The sequence below is a fragment of the Bombus fervidus genome, chromosome 16 (assembly GCF_041682495.2).
Source record: "Bombus fervidus isolate BK054 chromosome 16, iyBomFerv1, whole genome shotgun sequence".
Classification (NCBI taxonomy): Eukaryota; Metazoa; Arthropoda; class Insecta; order Hymenoptera; family Apidae; genus Bombus; species Bombus fervidus.
This window is the reverse complement of record NC_091532.1, coordinates 1,987,154-2,000,957: the sequence shown is the minus strand read 5'-3', so window position 1 is coordinate 2,000,957 and position 13,804 is coordinate 1,987,154. Positions and strand designations below refer to the sequence as shown.

General features: G+C 35.3%; 1 protein-coding gene across 1 annotated transcript; it reads left to right on the top strand.

Annotated features, from left to right (window-relative positions):
* Positions 1-795: 795 nt before the first annotated feature.
* On the top strand, positions 796-7,004 carry LOC139995861 (uncharacterized). The gene is made up of 18 exons (XM_072019757.1): positions 796-929; positions 1,065-1,219; positions 1,545-1,706; positions 1,874-1,957; positions 2,214-2,422; positions 2,521-3,720; positions 4,012-4,116; positions 4,203-4,344; positions 4,417-4,522; positions 4,592-4,682; positions 4,774-4,950; positions 5,051-5,148; positions 5,316-5,374; positions 5,482-5,533; positions 5,634-5,701; positions 5,771-5,907; positions 6,219-6,386; positions 6,732-7,004. Exons 1-18 carry the CDS (start codon positions 796-798, stop codon positions 6,909-6,911), a joined length of 3,327 nt encoding a protein of 1,108 aa, XP_071875858.1. The 3' UTR covers positions 6,912-7,004.
* The last annotated feature ends 6,800 nt before the right edge of the window (positions 7,005-13,804 follow it).

Below are 13,804 nucleotides of genomic sequence, written 5' to 3'. Positions count from 1 at the left end.
TTTGGATAACGTTTCCTACAAAATGTATTTTGTTAAGGGAATTAAGGCAATTATGCTAAGGCATCCCAAGAATTTGATAATAATCGTAAGTTATTGCAGCATTTCCTTTATCACGACATAAATAATACATATTGCTATTTGGTAATCTATAAATGTGAATGCTTATGTATAGGAGAATGAGAAGAAAGCTCATCGACAAATAAAACATTTTATAATCGAGGCATTTTAAGATTTATAAGTATTTTTTTCCTTTTTCATAAGTACCTTCTTCCTTATTGTGCAAATGTGAAAATTTCATTTACATTCATCTTTACATTCATCTTACATTCATATTTTTGCTGTAAAAACCAATCAATTTTCTATTCAAACGATAACACATGTATGTATATCTCAGTATGTATGAAATTTATGCAAATGAAAAGAAACATGCAAGTTAAGCGTGTAAGATCAACATGAATAAATAATAATTTCTTTTGTTACAGATTTCATATATTTTCAGTGAAAAGATTTCTACATACACCTACTTATATGAAATGCATTTAATTGAAATTATCAAAGCGTCAAGGACTCTAGTTAATAACTATATCATTCATACCGAAAGGAAATGAATGGAACGTCAGGATGAATGAAGTTCCTGGATGTTGTATTAAGATATTTTATCTGCAAAATCGCAAGGGCAGAGGATGCAGATTTACATAATTGTTGCAATATTTACCAGAAAATATTTTATCACAATACAATTTTTTATCAAATTAGAATAGAAATAGTTCTTCTTGATTGTATTCCCTCTCCTCTATGAGTATAAAATTCATGACAGCCGTTTTTCTAGCATATTATAAAAAGAGGAAGGCTGGATGTCACGTCGAAAGCCTAACTTTCAAGTTTGGCTTCCATCACATCGTTAAAATGTTACGTCTACTACTGATATTGTAAGTAAGAATTTACATTGAAAATTCTTTGATTAAGCAACTTTGACTATAATCATTTATATTTATAATAATTTAGTAATTAGTTCAATTTAATAGTATAGTAATTTATTATATTAATTTTGCAAATGCTTCCAGAGCGTCCCTGTGCGTCGTTATAAACGCCGGCTTAAAACTCGATGATCTGCTGAAATATCCTCGCAGTTTACAACGTTTGTTTGAATCTAAGGCTACTGTTGAAGCGAAGAAAGATGAACGTGAAGTATGTGAAACCGAAGAATGCAAGTTGATTGGTAAGTAATGGATATACGGGAAATAAAATTTTGTTTTCAGTTTGAAAATGGAACGTAGCCTGTATAAAATTTCTATTAAGAAATATTGTTATCATATAACGCAGGGACAAAAAAAATTTTTAGTTCTCTGCAATCTTGACTTGAATGCCTCTTTAATCAATACAATGATCGATCATTTTTTCAATCGTCAATCATAAAATAAAATTTCGTAATTTTATGCTTATTATCTTCTAATTTCTATTTTATGTGAATCGAATAATAATTTATATATCGCTTGTAAGTTTGAAAACGATTAATTGCCAAATTGTTTGCCTTCGCGACACAGCACAACTGATCAAGGGCAGTATGGACGTGTCCGTAGACCCATGTGACGATTTTTATGAGTATGCTTGTGGCAACTGGTCGAAGATCAATCCTCTGCCTGAAAATAAGACCTCCTGGAGCTTATGGGATATGGTAGCCGAGAAAGTCAAGCAACAATCTGAAAGTTAGTGTGTCCATGCCATACATGCGCTTAAATATTGATTTATTTTACCGATAGTAGCTTTCGTTTTATGCCTAGAGTATTAGCATTACACTAAATTATCACATTATAGTAGCTTCACAGCGAAATAAAAATTTATACTGTACTTTAATGTTTTATCGTTTTCTCAGATATAATTACGGTTAAGCCACAACCTAACGATCTTTACGCGGTGAGACTTTCTAAGAAGTGGTATCACAGCTGTGTGGATACAGGTACATTTTCAGCGTCTCATTATGTATTTAAAGAGAAATATAGTAGTAACGATCGATATAATCTATTTATAAATCATTATATCGTATTGAATCAATAAATTTTATTATAAAATTTAATTATAAATTGATATATTTAGCTTTCTATAAGCTAAACTAACCAACTTCTTTCTTCAAGGCCGTTGGACCAAAAAATGAAATATAATAGAGAAATGAAATAATAATCGGATGTACATTAATAATAATAAATGTTTTACAGATGCCATAGAAAAAAGAGGAGTGGAACCACTATTGTCAACTCTATGGAGACACGGAGGATGGCCACTTATCATGGAAGAGGGGGAGTGGGATGAGGAAATATACAACTGGCAAATAGTCGATGACCAATTTGCTCGTTTATTAGGATTTAACGCATTTCACGATTTATATTACATCCCACTATCATCTGAAGGCAACAATACGATAGTTGTACGATCACAATTCGTAAAAATCTATTCTACTACGATCGAGGAAAGGACAAACATTTATATATTCGCTATGATAAATATTATTTTTCGATATTTCAGATTATGTTTCCTCATTTACCGGAGGGTGCATATGGGCTTACTACGGTCGAGAAAATATTGAATTTAGACAGCAGCGATGAAAATAACGAAAGTGGAGAAGGTAGCCAGGAAAAAGGAAGCAGGGAAAGAGCAGAACAAAAGCAGCATGAAGAGAACGAGGAAGAAGATGAAGAAGAGAATGAATCGGAGGACGACTGGAACACTGTAGAAGAAGATGAAGAAGGAGAGACGGGGAAGAAGAAAATGATTGCTAGAAAACATCAGAGAAAATTAGGTCACGCTAAGAAGGGGCATAATAAGAAAAAAGTTATGCATAATATTATTGGTAAAAAGAAAAGGACGAAAAGAACTAAAAGGAATACCGTAAGCGAGAAACCTCTTCATAGACTATTGCGTAAACTAAAGGCGAATAAATATAATATGAACAATAAGGTCAACAATAATGGACATTTGTCACGCAATAAGTCGATCACAAAGAAACATAGTATGAAAGATAAAACGATAAGGAAAAATTTACGACACCACTTGAGTCGCAATAAACATAATAACAAGAAGAAGAAGGTGAAAGAGAACAATAAAAAAGGGGAAGTATTACGCAAGAGGAAAATACACAGAAGGAAGATTACCAAGCACTTAGGGCATAGCAGAAGGATGCATAATAAGAACAAAGCATTGGGAAAACATACCTACGAAGAGAAGATGAAGAAGAAATTGCAGAGGACTGGAACGAAAGCAAAGGTTCATGCCGGTGAAAATCATAAGCACCAGAAAATTACAGGCGCCACGGCGCATCACGTTGCAAACAAGATGAAGGTTTTGAAACATAGGCAAATATCCGACTATACTGAAGATACGTATAACAGTATCGATACCAACGATGACGATAATAATAACAACGATGAATATATCGAATATAGTGTCGAAGCTAACGAAGACGATAACGAGGAAGAGAACTACGATGACGACGATGATAACGATGAAAATGACGAAGATGACGACGAATATAACGACGAGGATGACGAAGATGACGACAATGACGAGTATGATGAAGAAGAAATTGAAAAGCGAAGACAAATATATCGAGATCATATATTAAATGTGTCTTTAATACTTTCTAAGGAAAGAGGAATTGAAATACCGGAGGAACAAATGGTGAAAGATGTCGAAGATCTCGAAAAATTTATCATCGATTTGACAGAAGTAAGTAATCTATTGTTTTTACGTATTCTACGTTAGTTCGTAACTAGACTGCGGATTTTATGCAAATATAGGAAATTCTAAGATACAAAAATCCATAGGATACGACGTATAATGTGCAAAAATACATGTATCTATAAATATATAAAATATTTCAAGCATAGTACTCGTAGTATTTAATAAATAAAACAAATTATTTACATAGATTTTAATGTTTTAACTATGTTCAGGAAGATATGAATTTGCATGAATACAATATAAATATTTGTTAATAACGATATTTGTTTATTTCAGATCATAAATGCCATTGAGGATGACGGTAATTACATCGAGAATATAACGCTTAAAGAATTACAAGAATACTACAAAGATTTAGGTTCTATTTCGCGCACTAGCAGAGTAAACAATTTTATTTATTTTATATTCTACTTAAATAAGATTCGCGGATATCGAAATGAAAATTTATATAATTTACGAATATCTAGATAAATTGGGTGAGAAAAATACAAAAAATATTTTCCGAGGCTGGATTGGAGCTTGATAACGACGTAGAAGTTTTTGTACCGTATCCCAAATATATGGAAGGTCTTCATACCTTGCTCGCAAAAACTCCAGAAAGAGTACTTGGTAAATTGATCGATATTGAAGATATTTCCATTCTAATCGAATTAAAATATTAAATTCTTTCGTTTGTTGCAGTTAACTATATTCATTGGCTCTTCATTAGTAAGATGATGGTAGCTGGACCATCGGAACTAACAGAATTGTATAAAAAATGGACCGGAGACTGGTTAGATTCCACGAGGTTCGTATAATAACACGATCCGTTGAAAATTGTTAAAATTACACGTTACTCTAATTTTCATTTCCATAGAAAGGAGATGTGCATGGATATTGCGCCACTGGGTAAATTAGCAGGATACGAATACATTAAACGATATCTGCCAGAAAACGTAGCAAAAATGGTAATAATTTTAATTACGCACCTTCCTACCTTACGAGATAAAAAATATTTTCAACGTTTGATATTCATTAACATCCCTTGAATATCCAAAGGCCAAAGACATGATCGATGACATACAAAAGGAAATCGAATATCGGATCGAAGCATCGGAATGGATGGACGATGACACTAAACATTTTGTTTTGGACAAATTAGTGCACATGAAGAACTGGGTTGGCTATCCAAGTTGGCTTCAAAACTCTACACTCGTAAAACGCTACTTCCGAGGGGTAATTTTATTTTCAATAATAATCAACGATAGTAACTCAAGCATGTAGAAGCATTTATAGTCTTGAAATTAATTATTACGTTAATCGTAACTTTTTAAAGTTTACAGTCGGTACTTCATTCTACGAGAACTTCCTCAACTATGTGAGATACTCTAGATGGAAAAGCTTACGACGAATGGTAGATGACAATAGCAATAGGTAAGGTTTTATTTTAAAATAATTAACTTAAAAAGTAACTTAAATGTCGTATTTACGTTAATCGATGTCATACACATTTATGCATGATATACAAGGTATATATCCACGTGCATACATCTACGTGTATATTTATGTATATATATGTATGTACCTGTATAACTTTGTAGTTACGAGATGGATCCCTTGGAATTGAATGCTTTCTTCGTACCAAACGATAATTCTATATGTACGTATTTCAAAACATATTTTACAAATATAGAATCGATACGATTAATTATACTTTTTTTATCAAATACGAAGAATGGTATAATAGACTATATTCTTTCAATACAGCGATCACAGCGGCAGATTTGCAAAATCCACTGTTTGCTCAAAATCGACCTTGGTAAATAACGAATTTTTTAATATTCACATACATACGCCGTATTGAAGATATTTAAATATAAATATAATTATTATTATCGAATGTAAAATTGATTCTTCAGGTATGTGAATTTCGGTATTATTGGTCTCGTGATGGGTCATGAAGTAAATCACGGATTCGATGATCAAGGTGAATCATTATGAGAATATTACAACTTGACAAATAATGAACAAGACTTAATGAATCAATTGAAATTAGGTCATCTTTATGACGAAGAAGGAAATGAAGTGGAATGGCTAACTGCAATGGCAAACGCTTACGATAAGAGAGCAATATGTTTCGTGAACCAATACGATGGTTATAGTATCATCAAAGGAGAAAATTACACGATCGAGGTTCTTGACGTTAATCCTAACTCTACAGATATATCGTAACTTATTTTTGTACAGGAATTTAAGGATTTTATATGAACATTTTTATTTTATTTTAACTCGATATTGCTTCAAACAGAAAAGAAAGTAAACAATTAACTTTTTAAATTCGTAAACATCTAATTTATTCCGTTAAATGATTCAAGATAATGAAATAAAATCGCCCTAATTTAAAGTTCATCTATACCCTGTAATTTAAGATAGAACGAATTATTATCCGAGCTAAAAGGTACAACTTAGTCTATGGCAAATGTTAATTATTCTAAATATTTCAGAATTATGGTAACAGAACCGCAGGTGAAAATATTGCGGATTCGATGGGCCTGCACGCTGTATTCGGTGCTTATAAACGAAGGGAACGAGAATGTGTAAATGCGGACCCTGCTCTACCGGGACTAGAACAATTTAGCAACGACCAACTTTTCTTCTTGTCATTTGCAAACGTAAGTTTTTGTGACACTTGTTCGATTAAGATATCAATTCTTCAAATTTAGAATTAATTTAAGAAATTTAAATATACGCAGCCTTCTACATAAATTCAGTAAGGATTGCCTTTTTACGTTTAAAATTCCTAGTAAAAATGAATAAATAACTGTTTTGCAATGTGATATATTCTTACATTGCACATGATATATTATTTTTCAGGAAAAATAAGATTATTTCTCCTCCTCTTTTGATAATATTTTTTAATTTATTTTCAAAATTATTAGATATGAACGCGATATTTAAACAGACATAGTAAAATTTGTGCCATTGTGTAACTTAAACATTAAAAATTTTACTTACAGTTATGGTGCGAAACAGCAGACAAAGAAGAATTAATATCCCAGGGAAAATATGACGTGCATAGTACGGCACGTTTAAGAGTTATTGGTCCGGTGTCAAATTCAGAAGATTTCGCCAAAGCTTTCAACTGTCCAGTAGGTAGTCCTATGAATCCTGAGAACAAATGCAACATATGGGAATAATTAAAAATTTTCGAAACTTTGATAGATTTTCACTTACAGTTACTATAATGTAATTTTTTTTTTAATAAAACATAGCTTACGATTTGCAACTTACTTTCATACTATAAGTTTAATTCACAATTACCTACTTCTGAATAATCCTTGTAATTATCTTACTTAAATTCTTTTCAATGGATATTATGAATTATGCGACCTAAATAAAAATATAGGAAAAAGCTAGTAATTCTAATTATATTAAATTCAGATTAACATTAGTTTATAAATATACTTATAACATACTCGTAATGAACCATATTAGTAAATCAGTCCTCTCTCAATGACAGACTTTGCAGTCCATCTATTGAATTTAACCTTAGCGTTTTTTTTTTTTTTTTGCAACATCGTCTTTCTATAAAACTCAATTACTTTTTATCGTATATCGCCTTGAACTCCATATTACACGAAAGAACGGAGATGTTACATTAAGGCATCAAGGTAGCCTTCGACGTTGCGCGCTTTACGAGAAGCGAAATGCAATGACTGCGAACGATCACGCAGACAAAATTAACTATAATATCTGATTTATACACGTTAGCGACGGTTAACGTAATTTGAAGTATAAGAATCTTCGTTCAAGCTGTTGCTCAATGCAAGATTGTAGAGATTAACCTTTGCATTGGAAACGTTACTTCGTTTAGTATGATATATATGAAAGGAATATCGAGTTATTTTTTATGTACAACGATCATCAATGAAACAAACAAAGAGAAATTCATAAAGAGATCTTTGTCCTTTCGTCTTCTTTCTCGCGAATAAATTTTTTCAAATAACTTTTACAGACTTCTAGAGTGTTAAACTTCTCGTCCATATCTTTTGAGTAAATTTTATAAAAGCCATAACAAACAATAACGAAACTATTGATATTATATCCCATAAACGAAACGGGCAAAGTTGAACGTTTCGGCTAAGATTAAAAATTTCTTGTCGATCCTTCGTTGGAACGAATTCAAGCTGTTTTTTCTCAATTATCTTTAATACCTAACCAGTATGCAATGTACGGTATTTGTTCAAATATTTTATTATTGAGTAAGAATTCGCAATTAAAGCGTGATCAACTTTGCAACAAAAGAAGAAGAACGATAATAATTATTTTGAAATACTAACAAACACGCGAAAAATGTTGCTCGTTCGATAAAGATAAAAGACTATCGATAAAGGAACCGAAATTGTTATCGCGAAGAGCGCAAGGGCCGTTGGTGCATAACGGTGCGTTAACCGGTAATAAGTCATTCGCGTTATATCAAAAGTGTAAGCGCCTAACCGCGTTGCGTCGTTAACAGCGCAAGTGTTGCAATTCGGTGAGACAGTTGTAGATCGATGTAGGGACAGTAAATTAGATCAGGCAAAAGAACATTACCTAACTGTAGTACGAGCGCTCATCTTCAGACACAGGCCTCCAATACTTTCACAGATCAAATAGAAGTGGTGAAACTCCTCGATTATACCGGTGCATCGAATGGGTATATATCGCATTTGCTTCAGCCAGAGAAAGCACGCTCTGATTCATCGGAATAAATGGCCACAGTTTAGAGCGGATGCATCCCATTATAACGTGCACATCTACTGATAAATTATCACTTTCGCTCGATCGATCGTGATATCCTGATAACATGTTTTGAATTGCTAAATTTGCAAACGTGCGGTCGGGCCTTTTAACAGTCGTGGTCATGTCGAGATGAATTCTTTTTCTACTTGTTGCATAAGTAACCGACGAGGTTGCATAAATAACGTGAACAGGGGTTGAATTATTTGAGAACGACACGAATCGTCCGTGTTACGAGCTACAAGTACATCGAAATATGCACGTATAAGGTGTCCCAATCTTTTGACTAAAACGGCAGAATAGCAATAGCAGGAAAAGATCGGTAATAATTTTATTCGCGTCTGCGTATCTTACAAGAAATATTTTTAATATACCTTAATGTCCCTTAAGTAATGTTACGTGTTACATTGAAGTACGTGCAATGCCCCAATCTTTTCCAGCGAAACTTTATCAGTACTCTGTATGATGTAGAAACAAATAAAATAGGTAATGAATGTTATTGTACAAGCGGAAGTTATTGAAAGCTTCGTTAGGATGTTGAAATAAAAATTCAATGGAAATGGTGAAAGATTAGGCCGCTACGATACAAGAAGATCGACAACCAAATTACTAGTTGTTCATACTTCGTTTCATAACGTTTATCCTTCCTGTCAATAGGAGACTGACAGCGGTACAAAATTGAATTTATTGCTCTACGAAGCTCATTTTTTTGTTTCATTTGTATAATCTGTATCATCAGTTCTTAGTATTCACCATATGTGTATCGAGATTTGTACGATATACTTTCTATATCTGACTGCTTTTCCGTCTCTATTGTCCCTACTGGCTAGGTTAAATTCTATCTGTTTTCACTCTCTCTTTTATTCCTTGACTCTCTCTCTCTCTCTCTCTCTCTCTCGTATGCATTTATTGACCATACTTTAACCACGGTTAATTTCCTTCGAAGGAATTTAAACCCATCTACTTTTCTATTCTTTTACGTTTTAACCATTTCTTCCCGTCTTTTAAATTTTTGTGTGTTTTCTCCTATTTCGCAATTTTAATAGCTTCAGGTTCGTTCCTTAAAAATGAATCTTCGAGTACTGTTTCAACTACAACGTAACGATTATCGATCTTTTATTGAATCGCCATAAGCAAAGTACGCCTTTCAAGGACGAAAGAGAAGTACCGCGTTCTACATGGCAACATGAAAAACATTCGTGTTCCTGTTAAACTACTTTCATACCTGTCTCTTCTCATCTTCACACGTTGCAGACTCTCCTCTTCTTTTATTTCTATCGTTCTACTATTTTACTCTCTTTGTTCTCTGTTTCTTTTCGTTTCTTCAGTCTTCCGCGTTCCTGCTTGTGTCTTTCACCTTTTCTCCGAATTTCTCTATCTCTCATTCACAAACATCTGAAATAATTAAAATTTTCCAATTATCGCGTTTGTCTTAATTTTTCAACGGCAAGTCGTTCTCAACGATTAATCGTTGCAGCGTAATCGTTGTACTCTATCCACGTACAAAGTAGATAGGAAGATTGAAAATTACAAGTGAAAATTTTAGATCCGTCAGGAGATGAAAACGCGATGAAATAAATACTTCTCGCGAGGAGATTCATCGCGGCGAGGTTAAAAGTAGGAAAATCATAAACCGTTCAAAAGATAGGCACGATTACAGAAATCGCGTGTGCGGAGAAAATCGCAGGCTAGGACGTGATTTAATAAACACGAAGGATAAAACGTTTGAGGTTCGCGCAAGAAGGTCGCGAAAGAACAATCGGGCCTCATAAAAGTGCAAAAGTTGCACGCGTACGCAAGCCGGAGCAATCGCTTTACGTAACAGTTATCTCCGAAACTAATTTGCTATGTTTCCCCGTTGACGCGCCGCTGTCCAGAGATAATCATCGGAAAAACTATCAAGCAAGTTCCTCGAGTTAATTTAGCCGTTCGTGACTTCATTTATCCTTGCTCGTTTATCCTTTTTTTTCTTCGATCACGATAAGCATTAATCTTCTTCTTTCTCTTTCTTTACCACGTGCAACGTGTCCATAATATTAAGTCTGCTACGATCCTGGAATTTTTATATTTCAATCCTTTGCTCGTTTTAACAAACAGAGAACATACGTACCGTTCCAATATAAAATTAGAAGAAGAAATGGTGCATGCCAATACGGATATTTTTTACGTCCTTAATAAAGATAGAACAAGTTACCTTTTGACGTTAGTAAGATACAATCTATGACGTTGTACACGGAAGACGAATATATCCGTCGAATTGGCTCGATAACAATTAACTCGATGGCGATTGAATACCGAGCTGTTCCTCAAAGCGTTTGCGATATTCTCCTATCCTCTTCAAAAATTGATCCACTTGGCTGCGAAGATAGACGCCTCCATAGTCCACTTAGCCTGCCTATCGAACTCGAAGGAAATTTCGAGCGATACATCAATGCCAGCGTAGCGTCCGCTTTATCAAGCATAGAACAGTTCGCCTCTGATCATTTATTAAATCTGAGCAGTCCGTGGCACCGCGTTGCGCGATGCGATTTATGCACGAAGAAGATTCCTCGAGTCTCGCAACGTGCCGCCGCGGCGAAACCGTGGCCGATGTATAATAAAACGGACACGGCGCGATACAATCGAAACTGTTCTAGACCGATTAAGACGAATTTCAGGATTCGCGAACACCATAAATCTCCGATCGTAAAAATCCTAGGTACCCGCCGCGCTATCTCACTCGTATACGATGAGGTGCTGATACAATAAACCTGTGACGCAATCTTGCATAATGTATCCCTATCTTAACCAACATCCCACGTTGCCACCACCTGTATTCAGCACGAGTTCACTGATTGCACAAACTTTCTGCATCCAGGATACGAGCGTGTGTACACGTTGGACAGTTGAATCCGTGTGTCTGCGTGCCCTACTAATGTACCAACGCGACATTTTTCGGGATAATTGAAGCGGTCGCGTTTAATTAGCTGCCGGTATTAATGCGTCCTGATCGAATTGACCGAGCCGCAAGAGCGAATCGTTAAACTGTTTCTGACGATTAACGTAACGTTCGTTGATATTTAAAGATCGATATATTTGATAAACGTATTTAATTAGTCTGTACGAGATACGAACTTCTATCTTTGATTTCTCCAAATTTCGTTCCTGTTAAATGTAAGATAAAATTTACACCGAGGAAATGATAAATTTGTAAGTATACTGTTTGAATGGGCTCACGTTTATGCAACGATGAAAAGCGATTTGTATAATTTGATCGCTATCGATTTATTATCTTCGTCCCTTCCATCCGTGTGTCCATAGCAACATGCTAAAGGATATAGTTAAGATGCATGAATTCCAGTCGATCAGGATTCACGTATGTGCATCTTAAGCAGCGATGTTCTTAAACCCTTCGTGTTTCAATGACGTGCGCTTCGTAAAAACGTATGAGAAAGTCTGGCTGGCAGAAAGCATGTTGTTGCCTTAACTGTATGAGACATAATAGGTTTAATTGCCATCTCTCCTTTTCAAGTCCTCCCTACATGAATTACGCGATCTAACTTTTTATAGAATCTTTCGGTATCGTCTCGTGCACATAGATGGTACACGTTTCTTCCTTTTTTTCGTCAAACGTAAAGAACCTAATCCGAATCTATTCCTTCGTGAAAAATGTCAGATAGTAAAGGTCTCGACAAACCCGTTCATCACGAAGAAAAAGCTTGTAGAACATCGATGTAACCGCGTATTAACTTCACGTTGCGACTGAAACATCAAAGTCAGGACCAAAATTAGTTTTATCGAAAAAGAATGTAATTTAGCATCTAAGAACGATCTCGAGTGAAATTTGAGGAACGAGGAATGTTTAAACGACGTGCAATTGAACTTTCAGCCTACCATATTTGTCAATGTTAAGATTATTCTTCTGTTGTTACGTTCGTCACGATTAATTTTATCTTTGCAATAAACCTGATCTTCCGTTAACTATCCGCTCATCAGCACAGTACGGTAAAAAAAGAGTAACGGTGAAGCGTACGCGGGCGTTAATGGACCACGTTATGGCAACGCGTATTAAAGGATTGCGAAATCGAAAGTACGAGGAAAGTATATTACGCCATATAAAAATTGGTCTGCATCAAATCCATGACATTCGGTATCGAAGGCTACTTATCGCTTGCGAAATTAAACGGATGAACACGGGCAATACATTCGGAGCAAGAGATGTTTAACAAAAACGTTCCTGAAATATTCGACCCATCGTATTTCGTAATCAATTAAATTCTCATCTTACTCTCGGAACAAAAAAAGAATTAAGTAAGTTAGTTAAGTTACAGAACTGCTTTACGTGTTGAGAAATTACGCGAAAGTTTACATTAGTAATAATACCAATTTCACGACAATGAGAATCACTATATTCGGGTATTTTTTAAATTTCTCCTTTTTGCGATTATTTTACGATATTATCGTAATAGCAGGTATATTAAAGTACACTAAGTATATCATTAGTCTGGGTATAATATTACCGTATACTATATATACCTGATATGTTGCAAATGCGTATATCGCTCGAGCGCTCCATCCCGTTTAATCGAAGCGCAAATCACGTGTCGCGGAGTTGCACCCCAAGCTCGGGACCCTGGTTCGCGCATCGACGCTCGAAAAAGATTCGAATTTGCCGGTTAATTAATCAGCGACCAGAAGCGTTCTATTAATCATCGTTTCGTAGCGCGTTAAACAACGTTCTGACTTCTAATTAGATAGTTACCTCCGTAATTAGTACATTCGCTTAACATTGCCTAATGTCTCATTCGCCTGACTTGTTCTTCGATGGAAGAATCGCATCAGACATCGAACAATTTCGTGAAAGTTTCCGATGCGATGAGACGAGAGCAGTATTAATCAAGCCTTGGTTAACGAAGACGAGCGGTCGAAGTTGCCATCCTTAGAAGGTCCGTATCCTTACGAAGTCCTGCATCCTTCTTCGTTTCTGCCGCTCTAGCCACCCGACAGAGAGGCGAGAGCACGAGAAGAACGATGCTCCGAGTTAATGATGCGCCGCATTGCGTTACAATATAGGATTCGTAACCCGTGAAATATGGAACGAATCCGTACTCTAGGTGGTTGCTACGGTCCCACTCTTCTTCACTCACCATCACTACCGTCACCGACTGATTCAACACCACCGTGACACAGTTACACCGGTGCCTCGCTGTAAATCCTACAGCGCTTGCACCAAACCGTGATCTAGAAACACGGATGAATCCCGGGATATATAAAGCGGATTAGAACCAAAGTTTGTCATTCCCTCGACACCATCCAACGGTGGAAGGTGTAG

Bases quoted from the DNA above. Each gene is read 5' to 3' on its own strand.
- LOC139995861 (XM_072019757.1), top strand. From the start codon at position 796: ATGAGTATAAAATTCATGACAGCCGTTTTTCTAGCATATTATAAAAAG. The intron at 2,423-2,520 runs GTACGATCACAA...TCGATATTTCAG, and splicing joins AAGGCAACAATACGATAGTT to ATTATGTTTCCTCATTTACC. The intron at 3,721-4,011 runs GTAAGTAATCTA...TGTTTATTTCAG, and splicing joins TTATCATCGATTTGACAGAA to ATCATAAATGCCATTGAGGA.